A 22,378-nucleotide genomic window follows, 5' to 3' on the forward strand; every position below is an offset into this window, starting at 1 on the left:
GATCAAGCCTTGGGGACAAAAGAGGTTGGTCAACCTGGAGTGACACCATCAGCACAGCAAATGGAGCAAAGGAAAATACCCCGGTTGCAGTGGGGGTTGGTGGTTGTCAAGGTCATGGCCGAGGCCTTCGGTAACATACAGATGCCTGGCGTTTTGAAAATGCTGAGGCCAGTACAGTATCATGCAAGGGGAGAAGAAGGAAAAGAGAAGAAGGAATTGCCCTCATGTTCCCTAGAAGATAGGAAATGACAGTGAAGAGGTGGAATCAGATGCCTGGAGACCTTCAATGTGTCTGTTGCACCCTTGACTAGGACAGTTCCCAAAGTCCCTGCATTGCCTAGAATCCGAGACTCCATTGTGTTGGCCAAGAACAAACACAGTTATGTGTCCCCCACTCTATGTTTGTTTGCGGACGTTTTGCACCCTCTGCTGGATTGAGAGACTATGAGCCTTGAGCCCAAAGCTACGTACTTTGCCCAACCAGTCAGGGACTTTACCCCTCATGGACTTTGCCCTCAAGAACTTTTCCCTCATGGACATTGCCCCATCATGGACTGTGTCCTTGTCCTAATGACTCATGTTGGGGGAGAGGGACGAACCAGTCATGGACTTTACCCCTCATGGACTTTGCCCCCAAGGACTTTTCCCTCATGGACATTGCCCCATCATGGACTGTGTCCTTGTCCTAATGACTAATGTTGGGGGAGAGGCACAAACCAGTCATTGACTTTACCCCTCATGGACTTTGCCCCCAAGGACTTTGCCCTCATGGACATTGCCCCATCCTAATGGCTAATGTTGGGGGGAGAGGGACGGAGGAGTTGATATTCCACCCGGGTTAGAAAACTTCGGACTGTGCTCTCAATGACACGGGCTACTGTTGGCCTGTGGGCTTCGGTTATAAAAACTTGAACTCTGTTTCTAGGGGTCCTATACCAGTAAGACTGGGTCTATGGTGACCACAAGGGAGAAGAGGACACCACCTGTACCCAGGAAGACAGACTGTTGTTCTACATGTTATATGTGGCGTTACATTGCTGTCTTCCAGGTCATCGAATAGTCGAGGACGACCATTGTTAAAAAGGGGAGGGATGTAAGGAGGTGGCTTGCAGTCGTGTTCCTCCATGGAGACACCAGTCACATTGTGGCATTATCACGTGAATTGTGTCCTGCGCCTTTGTAGGTAATGTACCTTATGATAATGTGATGTATTGTCTAATGGACAGTAATGTAATGATGTAATGTTATGTTTTTATGTATAACATATAGCACTTTTATATGTGGTTTGCTAGACTACAGGGCAAGCAATAGTTAAGTGTCGGGGCTAGCCCACAATGGGAGTGGTTACGTCTCTAGGGAAAGTGATAGTTTCTTGTAGGACTTCAGATAGGGCCCAGAGTGTGAGAAGAGCAGACCTATGGTCTGAGAGGTTGTTGGGGCCGCATGCGGTGGGTGTCCTGTCCCAACAAAATGGACAAATTAAACCGTATGAGATAGTGTGATACTAAAGTGGACCGAGACACAGAACGCGAGGCAGCGCTGAAGCCTTTGACCGACTTTGGCCCCCAGGAAGAAGGGTTCTGAGGATGGGACATGGGACTTTAGGTAATATGCCAGGAAGGACTGGTATGTGATCGGATTGATGATGATGATGATGATTATTGATGAGAAGAGACGTGGAACTGTGGAGAGGGAAAGTGACCATCATGAATTGGACTGTTGAGCTGGGCTGGGTTGTGCTTCGACTCACAGGACTAGAAAGATCGGGAAGAACCCAGAGGGAGCTGAGAATGTGTCTGATAACGCTCTGCAAAACTGGAACGTGCAGGAAGAAGTGTGCCGCCATCTCGTGTGTAAGGGGCAAACTGAAAAACTTAAGTAAATTATTAGCTAAGGTCAACTGGTGGACACCTTGTGTGTCTGAATCATCCAGTCCTGGCCAGCCAAAAAGAGAGAGGTACCATGCGGAAGGATGGGCGTAAGGCCACGTGACAGAAGTCCACACACCCTGCCAGGACGATAGTGTGCCAGGGCATCCAGAGTCAGCTCCTCACCCACAAACTCCACCCCGCAGCACCGACACCGTCACCCAGAAGAACGGACGGGGCGAGTGATAAACATGGCAGGAAGATGTGCACAGCTAAAGGTCACAGAGATACATAGAGGAAGGAGCAGCTCCCAGCAGCACAGAGTATTTCAGGAGAGGAGAGCACTGATCTTATAGGAGGACACAGAGATACATAGAGGAAGGAACAGGTCCCAGCAGCACAGAGTATTTCAGGAGAGGAGAGCACTGATCTTATAGGAGGGCACAGAGATACATAGAGGAAGGAGCAGGTCCCAGCAGCACAGAGTATTTCAGGAGAGCAGAGCACTGATCTTATAGGAGGACACAGAGATACAGAGGAAGGAGCAGGTCCCAGCAGCACAGAGTATTTCAGGAGGAGAGCACTGATCTTATAGGAGGACACAGAAATACATAGAGGAAGGAGCAGGTCCCAGCAGCACAGAGTATTTCAGGAGATGAGAGCGCTGATCTTATAGGAGGTCACAGAGATACACGGAGGAAGGAGCAGGTCCCAGCAGCACAGAGTATTTCAGGAGAGGAGAGCACTGATCTTATAGGAGGACACAGAGATACATAGAGGAAGGAGCAAGTCCCAGCAGCACAGAGTATTTCAGGGAGCACAGTGACCTGGGGTTATATTAGTATTGCCTGGTCTTAGAGCACAGGATGATTTCTTCATTCCTCTTGTAATGTCAGGAGTTACTGTAAATGCATTAAGGTAATTATTTGTGCCCGGCGGTTTTTCTCTGCGGATTGTATACAGTGCGGTCTGGATTGCAGCCTCGCTCCTCGCTGTATAATACACTCCGGGCCGCAGATTACAGAAATGTTTATAACTGAGAGCAGCAGAGGCGGTAATGGAGCCGCGGTCAGACCGCCGGAGGGGCTCTAATATTACATACATACACTGGACATGTGATACCGTCTGCTGAGCCGTGTATCTAATCTTCTCCTGTGTGATACTGTCTGCTGAGCTGGGTATCTAATCCTCTCCTGTGTGATACTGTCTGCTGAGCTGGGTATCTAATCCTCTCCTGTGTGATACTGTCTGCTGAGCTGGGTATCTAATCCTATCCTGTGTGATACTGTCTGCTGAGCTGGGTATCTAATCCTCTCCTGTGTGATACTGTCTGCTGAGCTGGGTATCTAATCCTCTCCTGTGTGATACTGTCTGCTGAGCCGTGTATCTAATCCTCTCCTGTGTGATACTGTCTGCTGAGCCGTGTATCTAATCCTCTCCTGTGTGATACTGTCTGCTGAGCTGTGTATCTAATCCTTTCTTGTGTGATACTGTCTGCTGAGCCGTGTATCTAATCCTCTCCTGTGTGATACTATCTGCTGAGCCGTGTATCTAATCCTCTCCTGTGTGATACTGTCTGCTGAGCTGTGTATCTAATCCTATCCTGTGTGATACTGTCTGCTGAGCTGTGTATCTAATCCTCTCCTGTGTGATACTGTCTGCTGAGCCGTGTATCTAATCCTCTCCTGTGTGGTACTGTCTGCTGAGCTGTGTATCTAAACCTCTCCTGTGTGATACTGTCTGCTGAGCCATGTATCTAATCCTCTCCTGTGTGATACTGTCTGCTGAGCTGTGTATCTAATCCTCTCCTGTGTGGTACTGTGCTGAGCTGTGTATCTAATCCTCTCCTGTGTGATACTGTCTGCTGAGCTGTGTATCTAATCCTCGCCTGTGTGATACTGTCTGCTGAGCCGTGTATCTAATCCTATCCTGTGTGATACTGTCTGCTGAGCTGTGAATCTAATCCTATCCTGTGTGATACTGTCTGCTGAGCTGTGTATCTAATCCTCACCTGTGTGATACTTTCTGCTGAGCTGTGTATCTAATCCTCACCTGTGTGATACTGTCTGCTGAGCTGTGTATCTAATCCTCACCTTTGTGATACTGTCTGCTGAGCTGTGTATCTAATCCTCACCTGTGTGATACTGTCTGCTGAGCTGTGTATCTAATCCTGTCCTGTGTGATACTGTCTGCTGAGCTGTGTATTGTCCTGTGTCAGTGTCATCACCCCGTACTCAGCGTCAGTGTCACCACCCCATTCCTGTGGTGTCAGTGTGGTCCCCTTACCCCCAGTGTCAGTGTGGTCCCTTTACCCCCAGTGTCAGTGTGGTCCCCTTACCCCCAGTGTCAGTGTGGTCCCTTTACCCCCAGTGTCAGTGTGGTCCCTTTACCCCCAGTGTCAGTGTGGTCCCCTTACCCCCAGTGTCAGTGTGGTCCCCTTACCCCCAGTGTCAGTGTTGTCCCCTTACCCCCAGTGTCAGTGTGGTACCTTTACCCCCAGTGTCAGTGTGGTCCCTTTACCCCCAGTGTCAGTGTGGTCCCTTTACCCCCAGTGTCAGTGTGGTCCCTTTACCCCCAGTGTCAGTGTAGTCCCCTTAACCCCAGTGTCAGTGTCACCACCCCGTCCCTGCGGTGTCATAGTGGTCCCCTTACCCCCAGTGTCAGTGTGGTCCCCTTACCCCCAGTGTCAGTGTGGTCCCCTTACCCCCAGTGTCAGAGTGGTCCCCTTACCCCCAGTGTCAGAGTGGTTTCTTTACCCCCAGTGTCAGTGTGGTCCCTTTACCCCCAGTGTCAGTGTCGTCACCCCGTCCCTTTGGTGTCAGAGTGGTCCCCTTACCCCCAGTGTCAGTGTAGTCCCCTTAACCCCAGTGTCAGTGTCACCACCCCGTCCCGCGGTGTATGGCGTCACACTTTGGCGCAGCTTTCTCGCTCGGACAGATATTTCCTTCCTGTTTAGAAGAACAGAACTTTCTTGTAAACATTATAAAGTTTGAAGAAAAAATAAAGGGAAGGAAAACTCTGCGAGGCCTCACTGAGTCATGTGGCCTCATATGGGACCTGGTGGCCTTATACAGCTGGTGACCTCACACTGGACCTCGTGGCCTCACAGTGGACCTCGTGGCCTCACACTGGACCTCGTGGCCTCACACTGGACCTCGTGGCCTCACACTGGACCTTGTGGCCTCACACTGGACCTTGTGGCCTCACACTGGACCTCGTGGCTTCACACTGGACCTCGTGGCTTCACACTGGACCTCGTGGTCTCACACTGGACCTCGTGGCCTCACACTGGACCTCGTGGCCTCACACTGGACCTCGTGGCTTCACCCTGGACCTTCTGGCTTCACACTGGACCTCGTGACTACACACTGGACCTCGTGGCCTCAAACTGGATTTTGTGGCCTCAAACTGGACCTGGTGGCCTCACACTGGACCTCATGGCCTAACAATGGACATTGTGGCCTCACAATGTACTTTATGGCTTCATACTGGATCTCGGGGCCTCACACCGTACCTCGTGGTGTAATACTGGCTCTCGTGGCGTCAAACCTCATGGGCTCACACTGGACCTTGTGATGTAATATTGGACCTCGTGGCCTCACACTGGACCTATTGATGCAGTACTAGACCTTGTTGCCTTACACTGGATCTCTTGGTGTAAAACTGGACCTTGAGGCCTCACACTGGACCTCTTGGTGTAAAAATGGACCTTGTGGTCTCACACTGGACCTCTTGGTGTAAAACTGGACCTTGAGGCCTCACACAGGACATCGTGGCCTCACGCTGGATCTGTTTGCTCCTCCGTGCTGACTGGGAGGATCATATTGGTGGAGAACCACGTCTTGCATCCTGACTTTACATCCGTCAATAGTATAAGAGTTGCAGTGTCCATCGCTCCCCAGAGCCCACGTCTCATCCCAACACTATGAGAATACGGAGAAAATATAAAACATCTGGAAGCTCTCGGGCTAAAAACTAGTTCCACCTCATCCAGTACTTATTTATATCCCTTTTTACATGCAGGCCCCATGAGACTTTGGTCCCTTTCCCCATGAAACTATGGTCACTTTCCTCTTGAGAGTGACTACGGTCATTTTCCGTATGAGACTACCGTCACATTCCGTATGAGACTACCGTCACTTTCCCTATGTGACTACCTTCACATTCCCCATGAGACTACCGTCACTTTCCCCATGAGACTACCGTCACTTTCCGTATGACACTACCTTCACTTTCCCCATGAGACTACCGTCACATTCCCCATGAGACTACCGTCACATTCCCCATGAGACTACCGTCACTTTCCCCATGAGACTATCGTCACTTTCCCCATGACACTATGGTCACCTTCCCCTTGAGACTACGGTCACTTTCCCCATGAGACTCCCGTCACTTTCCGTATGAGACTACCGTCACATTTCCCATGAGACTACCGTCACTTTCCCCATGAGACTACCCTCACTTCACTTTCCCCATGAGACTACCCTCACTTTCCCCATGAGACTACCCTCACTTTCCCCATGAGACTACCGTCACTTTCCCCATGAGACTACCCTCACTTTCCCCATGAGACCACCCTCACTTTCCCCATGAGACCACCCTCACTTTCCCCATGAGACTACCCTCACTTTCCCCATGAGACTCCCGTCACTTTCCGTATGAGACTACTGTCACATTTCCCATGAGACTACCGTCATTTTCCCCATGAGACTACCCTCACTTTCCCCATGAGACTACCCTCACTTTCCCCATGAGACTACCCTCACTTTCCCCATGAGACTACTGTCACTTTCCCCATGAGACTACCCTCACTTTCCCCATGAGACCACCCTCACTTTCCCCATGAGACCACCCTCACTTTCCCCATGAGACTACCCTCACTTTCCCCATGAGACTACCGTCACTTTCCCCATGAGACTACCGTCACTTTCCCCATGAGACTACCGTCACTTTCCCCATGACACTATGGTCACCTTCCCCTTGAGACTACCCTCACTTTCCCCATGAGACTCCCGTCACTTTCCGTATGAGACTACCGTCACATTTCCCATGAGACTACCGTCACTTTCCCCATGAGACTGCCCTCACTTCACTTTCCCCATGAGACTACCCTCACTTTCCCCATGACACTACCCTCACTTTCCCCATGAGACTACCCTCACTTTCCCCATGAGACCACCCTCACTTTCCCCATGAGACTCCCGTCACTTTCCGTATGAGACTACTGTCACATTTCCCATGAGACTACCGTCATTTTCCCCATGAGACTACCCTCACTTTCCCCATGAGACTACCCTCACTTTCCCCATGAGACTACCCTCACTTTCCCCATGAGACTACCCTCACTTTCCCCATGAGACCACCCTCACTTTCCCCATGAGACCACCCTCACTTTCCCCATGAGACTACCCTCACTTTCCCCATGAGACTCCCGTCACTTTCCGTATGAGACTACTGTCACATTTCCCATGAGACTACCGTCATTTTCCCCATGAGACTACCCTCACTTTCCCCATGAGACTACCCTCACTTTCCCCATGAGACTACCCTCACTTTCCCCATGAGACTACCGTCACTTTCCCCATGAGACTACCCTCACTTTCCCCATGAGACCACCCTCACTTTCCCCATGAGACCACCCTCACTTTCCCCATGAGACTACCCTCACTTTCCCCATGAGACTACCCTCACTTTCCCCATGAGACTACCGTCACTTTCCCCATGAGACTACCGTCACTTTCCCCATGAGACTACCGTCACTTTAACCCATGAGACTACCGTCACTTTCCCCATGAGACTACCGTCACTTTCCCCATGATACTACCGTCACTTTCCCCATGAGGCTACCGTCACTTTCCCCATGAGACTACCCTCACTTTCCCCATGAGACTACCCTCACTTTCCCCATGAGACTACCCTCACTTTCCCCATGAGACTACCGTCACTTTCCCCATGAGACTACCGTCACTTTCCCCATGAGACTACCGTCACTTTCCCCATGAGACTACCGTCACTTTCCCCATGAGACTACCGTCACTTTCCCCATGAGACTACCGTCACTTTCCCCATGAGACTACCGTCACTTTCCCCATGAGACTACCGTCACTTTCCCCATGAGACTACCGTCACTTTCCCCATGAGACTACCGTCACTTTCCCCATGAGACTACCGTCACTTTCCCCATGAGACTACCGTCCCTTTCCCCATGAGACTATCGTCACTTTCCCCATGAGACTACCGTCACTTTCCCCATGAGACTACCGTCACTTTCCCCATGAGACTACCGTCACTTTCCCCATGAGACTACGGTCACTTTCCCCATGAGACTACCGTTACTTTCCCCATGAGACTACCGTCACTTTCCCCATGAGGCTACCGTCACTTTCCCCATGAGACTATCGTCACTTTCCTCATGAGACTATCGTCACTTTCCCCATGAGACTACCGTCACTTTCCCCATGAGACTACCGTCACTTTCCCCATGAGACTACCGTCACTTTCCCCATGAGACTACCGTTACTTTCCCCATGAGACTACCGTCACTTTCCCCATGAGACTACCGTCACTTTCTCCATGAGACTACCGTCACTCTCCCCATGAGACTACGGTCACCTTCCCCTTGAGACTACGGTCACTTTCCCCATGAGACAATGGTCCTCCTTTATGTGTTTTCTCCCCACATTCCTATCTATTTAAGACAATATTTTAACTCTTTGCTCCCCACACAGCTGTGCCCGGTAAGGAGCCAGGAATGTGCCCATAGCCGTGACGGTCTCTATATTCTGGGGGCCTTTACAGCCCCTCTGTGATGAATGTGGACCCTGGCCCTATGATGCAGGACTCCCCGCTCTGGTACGGCGGGTGCCGGGTACCGGAGATGGGCGTCTGATGAAGGGTGACGGATCTGCTTTATGGAATCTTGAGAATTTATAGGAAATTCCTACATTTGTGCGGCTACACGAGTCGGGAGGATCCTGCCGGAATCTCGCGGTCAATGAGGCTTTATATTTCATATATTCTGTGCCATCCTCGTAGTCCTGTATTATAGGGACCACCATGTCCAGGTGCCGTGTCGTCTGACGGTGCTGGGAAAGTCCTTTTGGTGTTTCCGGACGATCAGATTGTGGATGATAGGAACCCTAGTGCATAGATATGGGTGGGTGTATTATGGAGGAGTCCTTGAAGGTGACCGGAGCCGGTGCTGGGGCAATATTTGCTCAGCGCTGATCTCGATCACATCTGAGGAGCAGCCTTGTCCTTGTTTGCACTTCGTATGGCCTGCAGCCAGCGGGGCTCCAGCATTGTGTGTGACGAGCCTCGTGACCAGAAGGATCCGTGTGTGTACCCGAAATATAGGGTCATAAAACGCAACACGAGCAATGGGCTAAAAGTGAAAAACGCGGAGATCGGGTTCACGAATGGCGAATCCACCAGGAATGGGGATGATATCGATGGCTGCAACAATCATATCTGGCCGGTCAGGGTCTTCAGGATCATCGGACGCTGGCGGATAAATGTGTCCGGATCATCACACGACTCTGACACTTAGCGCTACTATCACTGATCTGTGCACACAGGTGGACGCTTCTATCAGAGCGGAGACATCAGGGACTGCGTGTGAAGAACCCACAATGTAACCACCAGGGACTCACACACGATGAGCAGATGACGCGGCCGCCATGACTCACCGCTTCACTTTACCCTAAAGCACTAAATCCTGATCGCGTGTCTGCAGCTACACGTGACATCTGTATGTAATGTACACACTGACAATAAAAACCGCCACCATACTGTGCAGCCCCACCGCCACCATACTGTGCAGCCCCCGGCCACCATACTGTGCAACCCCCGGCCACCATACTGTGCAGCCCCACCGCCACCATACTGTGCAGCCCCACCGCCACCATACTGTGCAGGCCCCCCCGCCACCATACTGTGCAGCCCCACCACCATACTGTGCAGCCCCCCCACCATACTGTGCAGCCCCCCCACCATACTGTGCAGCCCCCCCACCATACTATACAGGCCCCCCACCATACTGTGCAGCCCCACCGCCACCATACTGTGCAGCCCCACCGCCACCATACTGTGCAGCCCCCCCACCATACTGTGCAGCCCCCAGCCACCATACTGTACAGGCCCCCCAGTCACCATACTGTGCAGCCCCACCGCCACCATACTGTGCAGCCCCACCGCCACCATACTGTGCAGGCCCCCCCGCCACCATACTGTGCAGCCCCCCAGCCACCATACTGTGCATCCCCCCCAGCCACCATACTGTACAGCCCCACCACTACCATACTGTGCAGCCCCACCGCCACCATACTGTGCAGCACCACCACTACCATACTGTGCAGCCCCACCGCCACCATACTGTACAGCCCCACCACTACCATACTGTACATCCCCACCACCACCATACTGTGCAGCCCCACCGCCACCATACTGTGCAGCCCCCAGCCACCATACTGTGCAGCCCCCAGCCACCATACTGTGCAGCCCGACCACCACCATACTGTGCAGGCCCCCCCGCCACCATACTGTGCAGCCCCCCAGCCACCATACTGTGCATCCCCCCCAGCCACCATACTGTACAGCCCCACCACTACCATACTGTGCATCCCCCCCAGCCACCATACTGTACAGCCCCACCACTACCATACTGTGCAGCCCCACCGCCACCATACTGTGCAGCCCCACCACTACCATACTGTGCAGCCCCACCGCCACCATACTGTACAGCCCCACCACTACCATACTGTGCATCCCCACCACCACCATACTGTGCAGCCCCACCGCCACCATACTGTGCAGCCCCACCGCCACCATACTGTGCAGCCCTACCACCACCATACTGTGCAGCCCCCCAGCCACCATACTGTGCATCCCCACCACCACCATACTGTGCTGCCCCCGGCCAACATACTGTGCAGCCTCAGCGATAGCACTGGAATTTGGCACCTTGACTTTATCACCACACCCTTTCTAGTGTGACCGCGGCTTTAATTTTTAATCAATAAACTGTACTTTAATTTTTAATCAATAAACTGTAATAATCTTATCAGAGATATCGGCCGTTTCTCTTGGACGGATCGTAAAATAAGAGATCGTTACATCACTGAGGCGGGGGATGGAGGTGGGGCTATCATAAGTCTGGGGGGAGGGGCTAGAGACAGACAGAGGGGGAGGGGCTAGAGGCAGACACAGAGGGGGAGGGGCTAGAGGCAGCCACAGAGGGGGAGTGGCTAGAGGCAGCCACAGAGGGGGAGGAGCCAGAGGCAGCCACAGAGGGGGAGGAGCCAGAGGCAGACACAGAGGGGGAGGAGCCAGAAGAAGACACAGAGGAGCAGGAGCCAGAGGCAGACACAGAGGGGGAGGAGCCAGAGGCAGACACAGAGGGGGAGGAGCCAGAGGCAGACAAAGGGAGAGGAGCCAGAGGCAGAGAGAGGGAGAGGAGCCAGAGGCAGACGGAGGTGGAGGAGCCAGAGGCAGACATGTCGCGGGCGGAGGAGGGGACGCTGCGCTCTCCCACTGCTCGGGTCCGGCTGCTGCTGCTGCCGCTGCTTGGCGGTGGCTCGAGCGGTGGGCCGGATCCCGGGGACTCGAGCGGCGCTGCTCGCCCGTGAGTGAAAAGGGGTAAGGGGATGATTGATTGTGGGGGTGTTTGGTTATTGTCCGTGACGCCACCCACGGTTGTGGTGATATTGGAGACACCACCGCTGCTCTGGACGGGGATCCCGGGAGCGGTGACAGGGAGCAGCTTTGTTGTTAGTTCTCCCCTCCGTGGGTAGGGGGTTGGTTGTCCCGGGGCCCGGTGATGGGGGTAGGGATGGATGACAGGCGGGTTACAGGGCCTGGCGAGGTGCAGGGTCGCGGGGGCAGCGCTGTGCCGCACGGCACGGTGGTACTCACTCAGCCCAATGATGAAGACACAGTTCTCGGTAAAACACACGGCTGGATGGACGGGTCCCACAGACGGCTGCGGTGTTGTTTCTCCCGGCAGGTTGATGGTGACTGCCTTTCCCTGCACCTACGTATGGTTGATGGTTCCAATGGGTTCCCACCAGTAACCCGCTCCCCAGCTTGGATATGGGCTGGAGGAGCCCCTTTTGCCCGCAGGCTCTGGCCCTAGGAAACGGTTGCCTTGGCGGTGGCGGTGTCTCCCTCCCTTGGTTGGACGGTTGCCTTCTTTTGGGACTTGGCTGCTGGGGAACCCAGGAGGTTCCCTTCGCTAACGGATTCGGCAAATTCACGGCGGCTCCTAGCCTTGCCGGGGTCCGTAAGCCCCTGCCAGATGGTGCTGACTTCTCTTTGTGTACCGGTCCGGTACCGCCGGGCCACCGCCCGTCCACGGTCCTTACGGTAGACTCCGATAGGCCACTCCTGCAGACGGTCACCACCGTCTGCCAACCTTGCTGTATCGCCTGGGCCACACACCCGGACGCTGTCAGTTAGTTGCTCCACTACCACTTTCCTTCCTCTCACTTTCACCTCCAAACACTATCTGTCTGCTTTTCCCGCCTCCAGGACTGTGAACTCCTCGGTGGGCGGGGCCAACCGCCTGGCCCACCCCCTGGTGTGAACATCAGCCCCTGGAGGGAGGCAACAAGGGTTTTGTGCCTGACTTCGGTGTGCCTGACCGGGAGTGTGGGGTGTGCTGTGTTGTTCTCTGTGGCCCCTGGCTTGTCCAGGGCGCCACAGACACAGAGAGGGAGGAGCCAGAGGCAGACACAGAGGGGGAGGAGCCAGAGGTAGACACAGAGGGGGAGGAGCCAGAGGTAGACACAGAGGGGGAGGAGCCAGAGGCAGACAAAGGAAGAGGAGCTAGTGGCAAACAGTGGGGTAGGGGCTAGAGGCAGACACAAAGGGGAGGGCTAGAAGCAGACACAGACATGCTGCTGTAAGTTATCCTTAAATGACAATTATACTTCTCCATAGACCTTAATAAGCACCAACTGTCATCTCCAATCTCAGTGATGGGAAAAAAGCAGATTTCCAGGAGGAAAAAAAATTTGGATTTCTCTGATAATATGTATAGCTGAGTTTCTTATTGTCATGTGTATTGCATTATGAATAAATAAATTAAATGATTTCCCGAGCTCTGTTCGGTGCGACCTCCATGGATCAGATTGTTTTAGAGCAGATCCCACAGTTGCTCCTCCGGAGATCTAGGGTCTTCGCTGTGATCTGTCCTGCTCCTCAAACCATTCCTGACCGATCATTATGTGGCTGAAAAAGGTGCAGCCATGAAGGTTGGACCGTCCAATGTTTAGTGAGGTGGTACGTGTCACCCAGAGTCCCAGACCCCGGACCCCGCCGCTTGTCTTCTCCCCATAGAGCAGTTCTGTTCCCATCTCTTCCACAGGTGACACACACACCCGGTAACACACACCCGGTAGGCCAGATCATATACAACATTATCACACTACGGTCCAAGTCTAGTGATAATGGTAGGAGTTTTGGGGGGTAGACTGAGGTCAGCATGGACGCTCTCACCAATCTGTGGCTACATTGATCCATATACAGCAAAGTGTTCACCCGTTGTGCTTTCCAGAGCCCCGGGAACTGCCTCCTACCTGCCGGCGTCCCCGGTAACATCATGCATGTGTCACCACAACAATGATGGCGTGCAGGGCCTACAGAAGAGGCAGTGGGGAGTCCTGCAGGTAAGAGGTGGTGTGCAGGGGTCCCGTATGGTGGTCACTGATGACTGCTATGACCTATGGACCAGGGTCCTTCCAATATATTAGCACGTCTCTAGTACAGACAACTAGACCTCACAAAACCTGCCGTATAGCGGGGACACCCCACAAGTCCACATCGTATACTGAGAGAACCCCACAAGATACACCGTATACTGAGAGCACCCCACAAGACCCACTGTATACTAAGCAGGGCTGTGGAGTCGGTAAGCCAAACCTTCGACTCTGACTCCGACTCCGACTCCTCAAATTCTCTTGCACCGACTCCGACTCCGGCTCCGACTCCGACTCCGACTCTGGCTCCGACTCCGACTCCTACATATATTGCTTATAGTTAGGTGAAAAATTTATTGTAGTACATGAATATGTGTATGTGAACATCAGACATTTAATAATTTTTATGATACAATAATCAAGATATTTGGATAGAACATAAAATATATTTATTGGATACAACTTTAGAACACAAAAAACTGTAATAAATTGTAAATATGTAATACACTATGTAATATACAGTAGATTACATATAAATCTTGTGTGTGTATATACACTGTGTATATATATATATATATATATATATATATATATATATATTACATATTTACAATTTATTAGTTTTTTGTGTTCTAAAGTTGTATTCCAATAAATATTTTATGTTCTATCCAAATATCTTGATTATTGTATCATAAAAACAATTAAATGTCTGATGTTCACATTGTACTACAATAAATTTTTCACTTAAATATAAGCATTATACTAAATGTTATTATTTAGTAAAATATTCAGCACATTCTGCATTGCACTCCTGTCCCCAATTTATTATATATTTTAGGAGTCGGAGTCGGTGCATTTTATACCGACTCCGACTCCGACTCCACCAAAATGAGCTCCGACTCCGACTCCACGACTCCGACTCCGACTCCACAGCCCTGATACTAAGAGTACCCCACAAGATACACCGTATACTGAGAGCACCCCACAAGACCCACCATATACTGAGAGCACCCCACAAGACCCACCGTATACTGAAAGCACCCCACAAGACCCACCGTATACTGAAAGCACCCCACAAGACCCACCGTATACTGAGAGCACCCCACAAGACCCAATGTATACTGAGAGCACTCCACAAGACCCACTGTATACTAAGAGCACCCCACAAGACCCACCGTATACTGAGAGCACCCCACAAGACCCAATGTATACTGAGAGTACTCAAGACCCACTGTACACTAAGAGCACCCCACAAGATACACCGTATACTGAGAGAACCCCACGAGACCCATCGTATACTGAGAGCACCCCACAAGACCCAACGTATACTGAGAGCACCCCACAAGAACCTCCGTATACCGGGAACACCCCACAAGACCCTACCTATACCGGGAGCTCCCCACAAGACCCTCCGTATACTGAGAGCACTCCACAAGACCCACCGTATACTGAGAGCACCCCAAAAGACCCACTGTATACTAAGAGCACCCCACAAGATACACTGTATACTGAGAGCACCCCACAAGACCCACCGTATACTGAGAGCACCCCACAAGACCCACTGTATACTGAGAGCACCCCACAAGACCCACTGTATACTAAGAGCACCCCACAAGATACACCGTAGACTGAGAGAACCCCACAAGACCCACTGTATACTAAGAGCACCCCACAAGATACACCGTATACTGAAAGCACCCCACAAGACCCACCGTATACTGAGAGCACCCCAAAAGACCCACTGTATACTAAGAGCACCCCACAAGATACACTGTATACTGAGAGCACCCCACAAGACCCACTGTATACTGAGAGCACTCCACAAGACCCACTGTATACTAAGAGCACCCCACAAGATAAACCGTATATAGAGAGCACCCCACAAGACCCTCCGTATACTGAGAGAACCCCACAAGACCCACCGTATACTGAAAGCACCCCACAAGACCCACCGTATACTGAAAGCACCCCACAAGACCCACCGTATACTGAGAGCACCCCACAAGATCCACCGTATACTGAGAGAACCCCACGAGATCCACCGTATACTGAGAGCACGCCACAAGACCCATCATATACTAAGAGCCCCCCACAAGACCCTAACGTATACTGAGAGCACCCCACAAGACCCAACGTATACTGAGAGCACCCCACAAGAACCTCCGTATACCGGGAACACCCCACAAGACCCTACCTATACCGGGAGCTCCCCACAAGACCCTCCATATACTGAGAGCACCCCACAAGACCCAACGTATACTGAGAGAACCCCACAAGACCCACCGTATACCGAGAGCACCCCACAAGAACCTCCGTATACCGGGAACACCCCACAAGACCCTCCGTATACTGAGAGCACCCCACAAGACCCAACGTATACTGAGAGAACCCCACAAGATACACCGTATACTGAGAGCACCCCACAAGATACACCGTATACTGAGAGCACGCCACAAGACCCACCATATACTGAGAGTACACCACAAGACCCAACGTATACTGAGAGCCCCCCACAAGACCCAACGTATACTGAGAGAACCCCACAAGACCCACCGTATACTGAAAGCACCCCACAAGACCCACCGTATACTGAAAGCACCCCACAAGACCCACCGTATACTGAGAGCACCCCACAAGATCCACCGTATACTGAGAGAACCCCACGAGATCCACCGTATACTGAGAGCACGCCACAAGACCCATCATATACTAAGAGCCCCCCACAAGACCCCAACGTATACTGAGAGCACCCCACAAGACCCAACGTATACTGAGAGCACCCCACAAGAACCTCCGTATACCGGGAACACCCCACAAGACCCTACCTATACCGGGAGCTCCCCACAAGACCCTCCATATACTGAGAGCACCCCACAAGACCCAACGTATACTGAGAGAACCCCACAAGACCCACTGTATACCGAGAGCACCCCACAAGAACCTCCGTATACCGGGAACACCCCACAAGACCCTCCGTATACTGAGAGCACCCCACAAGACCCAACGTATACTGAGAGAACCCCACAAGACCCTCCTTATACTGAGAGCACCCCACAAGATACACCGTATACTGAGCGCACCCCACAAGATACACCGTATACTGAGAGCACCCCACAAGACCCAACGTATACTGAGAGCACTCCACAAGACCCACTGTATACTAAGAGCACCCCACAAGATACACCGTATACTGAGAGCACGCCACAAGACCCACCATATACTGAGAGTACCCCACAAGACCCAACGTATACTGAGAGCACCACACAAGACCCAACGTATACTGAGAGAACCCCACAAGAACCTCCGTATACCGGAAACACCCCACAAGACCCTACCTATACCAGGAGCTCCCCACAAGACCCTCCGTATACTGAGAGCACCCCACAAGACCCAACGTATACTGAGAGAACCCCACAAGACCCACCGTATACTGAGAGAACCCCACAAGACCCACCGTATACTGAGAGCACCCCACAAGACCCTCCGTATACCGGGAACACTGTACAAGACCCACAGTATACTGAGATCACCCCACAAGAACCTCCGTATACCAGGAACACCCCACAAGATCCTACCTATACCGGGAGCTCCCCACAAGACCCTCCGTATACTAAGAGCACCCCACAAGACCCAACGTATACTGAGAGAACCCCACGAGATCCACCGTATACTGAGAGAAGCCCACAAGACCCACCGTATACTGACAGCACCCCACAAGACCCTCCGTATACTGACAGCACCCCAGAAGACCCACCATATACTGAGAGCACCCCACAAGACCCAATGTATATTGAGAGCACCCCACAAGGCCCAACATATAGTGGGAGCTCCCCACAAGACCCTCCGCATACTGAGAGCACCCCACAAGACCCAACGTATACTGAGAGAACCCCATGAGACCCACCGTATACTGAAAGCAGCCCACAAGACCCACCGTATGCTGAGAGCAGCCCACAAGACCCACTGTATGCTGAGAGCACCCCACAAGACCCTCCGTATACCGGGAACACCCCACAAGACCCACCGTATATTGAGAGCACCCCACAAGACCCTCCGTATACCGGGAACACTGTACAAGACCCACCGTATACTGAGAGCACCCCACAAGATCCTTCGTATACCGGGAACACCGCACAAGACCAACGGTATACTGAGAGCATCCCACAAGACGCTCCATATACCGGGAACACCCCACAAGACCCACTGTATACTGAGAGCACCCCACAAGACCCTCCATATACTTAGAGCACCTCAAAAGACCCACTATATACTGGGAACACCCTACAAGATCTGCTGCATATAGGGAACAGCTCACAAGACCCATAGTATACTGACAGCACCCCACAAGACCCATAGTATACTGGGAACACCGCACGAAACTCACCGTATACTGAAAGCACCCCACAAGACCCACCACATAGTGAGAACACCCCACAAGACCCTCCGTAAACCGCGAACACCGAACAAGACCCACGGTATACTGAGGGCATCCCACAAGATCCTCCGTATACTGGGAACACCCCCACAAGACCCACCGTATACTGACAGCACCCCACAAGACCCTCCGTATACTGACAGCACCCCAGAAGACCCACCATATACTGAGAGCACCCCACAAGACCCAATGTATATTGAGAGCACCCCACAAGGCCCAACATATACTGGGAGCTCCCCACAAGACCCTCCGTATACTGAGAGCACCCCACAAGACCCAACGTATACTGAGAGAACCCCATGAGACCCACCGTATACTGAGAGCAGCCCACAAGACCCACCGTATGCTGAGAGCAGCCCACAAGACCCACTGTATGCTGAGAGCACCCCACAAGACCCTCCGTATACCGGGAACACCCCACAAGACCCACCGTATATTGAGAGCACCCCACAAGACCCTCCGTATACCGGGAACACCCCACAAGACCCACCGTATACTGAGAGCACCCCACAAGACCGACCGTATACTGAAAGCACCCCACAAGACCCTCCGTATACCGGGAACACTGTACAAGACCCACCGTATACTGAGAGCACCCCACAAGATCCTTCGTATACCGGGAACACCGCACAAGACCAACGGTATACTGAGAGCATCCCACAAGACGCTCCATATACCGGGAACACCCCACAAGACCCACTGTATACTGAGAGCACCCCACAAGACGCTCCATATACTTAGAGCACCTCAAAAGACCCACTATATACTGGGAACACCCTACAAGATCTGCTGCATATAGGGAACAGCTCACAAGACCCATAGTATACTGACAGCACCCCACAAGACCCATAGTATACTGGGAACACCGCACGAAACCCACCGTATACTGAAAGCACCCCACAAGACCCACCACATAGTGAGAACACCCCACAAGACCCTCCGTATACCGCGAACACCGAACAAGACCCACGGTATACTGAGGGCATCCCACAAGATCCTCCGTATACTGGGAACACCCCCACAAGACCCTTCGTACACTGGGAACACCCCACAAGACCCTCCATATACCGGGAACATCCCACAAGACCCTACGTATACCAGGAACAATACACAAGACCCGCTGTATACCAGGAACACCCCACAAGACCTGCTGTATACCAGGAACACCCCACAAGACCCTCCGTATACCAGGAACAATACACAAGACCCCCCGTATACCAGGAACACCCCACAAGACCCTCCGTATACCGGGAACACCCCACAAGACCCTCCGTATACCGGGAACACCCTACAAGACCCTCCGTATACCGGGAACACCCTACAAGACCCTCCGTATACCGGGAACACCCCACAAGACCCTTCGTACACTGGTAACACCCCATAAGACCAGCTGTTTACCGGGAATGCCCCACAAGACCCGCTGTTTACCAGGAACACCCCACAAGATCCTTCGTATACTGGGAACACCCCACAAGACCCGCTGTATACCAGGAACACCCCACAAGACCTGCTGTATACCAGGAACACCGCACAAGACCCTCCGTATACCAGGAACAATACACAAGACCCCCCGTATACCAGGAACACCCCACAAGACCCTCCGTATACCGGGAACACCCCACAAGACCCTCCGTATACCGGGAACACCCTACAAGACCCTCCGTATACCGGGAACACCCTACAAGACCCTCCGTATACCGGGAACACCCCACAAGACCCTTCGTACACTGGTAACACCCCATAAGACCAGCTGTTTACCGGGAATGCCCCACAAGACCCGCTGTTTACCGGGAACACCCCACAAGACCCTTCGTATACTGGGAAAACCCCACAAGACTCTCTGTATTCCAGGAACACCCCACAAGACCCTCCGTATACTGGGAACACCCCACAAGACCCTCCGTATACCAGGAATACCCCACGAAACTCGCTGTTTACTGGGAACACTCCACAAGACCTGCTATGTGGAAGATGCTCTGACCAGTCGTCTAGACATCACTACTTGGTCTTCACGACGGACGCTCAGATCCGGCCGCTCATTTTCCTGCTTCCCACACATGAACTATCAGTCCTCTCGTTTCCTAATACTTCAGTGTTTTAGGGACTTTTCTCACATGTGGGATATGAGGCGGATTCCATGTTGAATGTCACATTTATACAGTATCTATTGACGGTCACCATACAGTTTACACTCTACGGAATATTTCTGGGCTAATTTTTAACCGAAACCGCGGTAAAAAATGAAAAAAAAAATCGCGAGGACTCGTCTCACTGGAGACGTCCGTAACGTAAAGCAGAAAGTGCGTAAATGTATCATTCGATATTACAAAATGCTTTGATTTTGCAAACAATTTATGAACTGTTTAGAAAATAGTTTCTCAATTTTGGATGATGTCGCTTACGTCAATCGAACAGCGGAAAACCAATGAGGATAAAATCAGCAAAAACTATGAAAATGTCATCGATACAATTGAAATCGTAAGAAAATAATATAATAACGTAAGAAGGTGAAAAGTAAAAGTTCTTACCCAAAACTTGGAGCCCAGTTTCCCGTCGGTTCCACAGAAGGCTTCCATGATTTGCAGGAGAGCGGCTCCTGGTCACCGGCGGCCAGTGACTGACATCCACTGCGGGTGACGGTGGTACTCCCAGCGCGGGGGCTCTGTATGACGAGGGCAGAGACGCTCGCGCTCCACTTCTGCTTTTTTTCTCAGTTGTATGGATCGATGTGCAGATGGTGCAAATTCTGTATTTCCTGGTTTTTTACAACCGCCCTCCTCCTCTTCCTCCTCCTCCTCCTCCTTCAGTGAATTTGATGGTTCCCTCCCTCCATGATGTGACTATTCCCCACACCCAGCTCCAGCCGGGGGAAGGCGTCTTAAATATTCCCCGTCAGGATATCGTAAGGTGACATCGCGACGGAGCAGATGGTCCGTGTCATCCCCGGACTCCGCACGCAGCAGACGGAGTCATCGATAAACGGATTAATCCGTGTTTGGAACCCGCACAATTATTATTATAACACAGCTGGCGGCTGAGGAGCGACGGGAGGATGAAGGGCTGGCGGGTGTAATACCGGGGCCGAAAAATGGTCTACACACCGCCGACCAAGAGGGGGTCATAGGACTTATACCGGCTGTACATATATAATTATATACAGGAGATACCCAGGTTATACCGGCTGTACATATATAATTATATACAGGAGATGTCCAGGTTATACCGGCTGTACATATATAATTATATACAGGAGATGTCCAGGTTATACCGGCTGTACATATATAATTATATACAGGAGATGCCCAGGTTATACCCGCTGTACATATATAATTATATACAGGAGATGGCCAGGTTATACCGGCTGTACATATATAATTATATACAGGAGATGCCCAGGTTATACCGGCTGTACATATATAATTATATACAGGAGATGCCCAGGTTATACCGGCTGTACATATATAATTATATACAGGAGATACCCAGGTTATACCGGCTGTACATATATAATTATATACAGGAGATGCCCAGGTTATACCGGCTGTACATATATAATTATATACAGGAGATGCCCAGGTTATACCGGCTGTACATATATAATTATATACAGGAGATACCCAGGTTATACCAGCTGTACATATATAATTATATACAGGAGATACCCAGGTTATACCGGCTGTACATATATAATTATATACAGGAGATACCCAGGTTATACCGGCTGTACATATATAATTATATACAGGAGATGCCCAGGTTATACCGGCTGTACATATATAATTATATACAGGGGATGCCCAGGTTATACCAGTTGTACATATATAATTATGTACAGGAGATGCCCAGGTTATACCGGCTGTACATATATAATTATATACAGGAGATGCCCAGGTTATACCAGCTGTGCATATATAATTATATACAGGAGATGTCCGGGTTATACCGGCTGTACATATATAATTATATACAGGAGATGCCCAGGTTATACCGCTGTACATATATAATTATATACAGGAGATGCCCAGGTTATACCGGCTGTACATATATAATTATATACAGGAGATACCCAGGTTATACCGTCTGTACATATATAATTATATACAGGAGATGCCCGGGTTATACCGGCTGTACATATATAATTATATACAGGGGATGTCCGGGTTATACCGGCTGTACATATATAATTATATACAGGAGTTGCCCAGGTTATACCGGCTGTACATATATAATTATATACAGGAGATACCCAGGTTATACCGTCTGTACATATATAATTATATACAGGAGATGCCCGGGTTATACCGGCTGTACATATATAATTATATACAGGAGATGACCGGGTTATACCGGCTGTACATATATAATTATATACAGGAGTT

The 22,378-nt window shown here is 51.3% G+C and overlaps 1 protein-coding gene across 1 annotated transcript in view; it reads right to left on the minus strand.

The window, feature by feature from the left end:
- ABCC3 (ATP binding cassette subfamily C member 3) overlaps nucleotides 1-20,750 on the minus strand; it is a 64,824-nt gene extending 44,074 nt beyond the window's left edge. Inside the window, exon 1 of the mRNA XM_075351483.1 lies at nucleotides 20,528-20,750. Within this exon, the coding sequence (XP_075207598.1) occupies nucleotides 20,528-20,575 (48 nt within the window). The 5' untranslated portion in view covers nucleotides 20,576-20,750. The remainder of the gene's footprint in view (nucleotides 1-20,527) is intronic.
- Between the last annotated feature and the right edge of the window lie 1,628 nt (nucleotides 20,751-22,378).

This window comes from Anomaloglossus baeobatrachus, chromosome 5 (assembly GCF_048569485.1).
Source record: "Anomaloglossus baeobatrachus isolate aAnoBae1 chromosome 5, aAnoBae1.hap1, whole genome shotgun sequence".
NCBI classification, from domain to species: Eukaryota; Metazoa; Chordata; class Amphibia; order Anura; family Aromobatidae; genus Anomaloglossus; species Anomaloglossus baeobatrachus.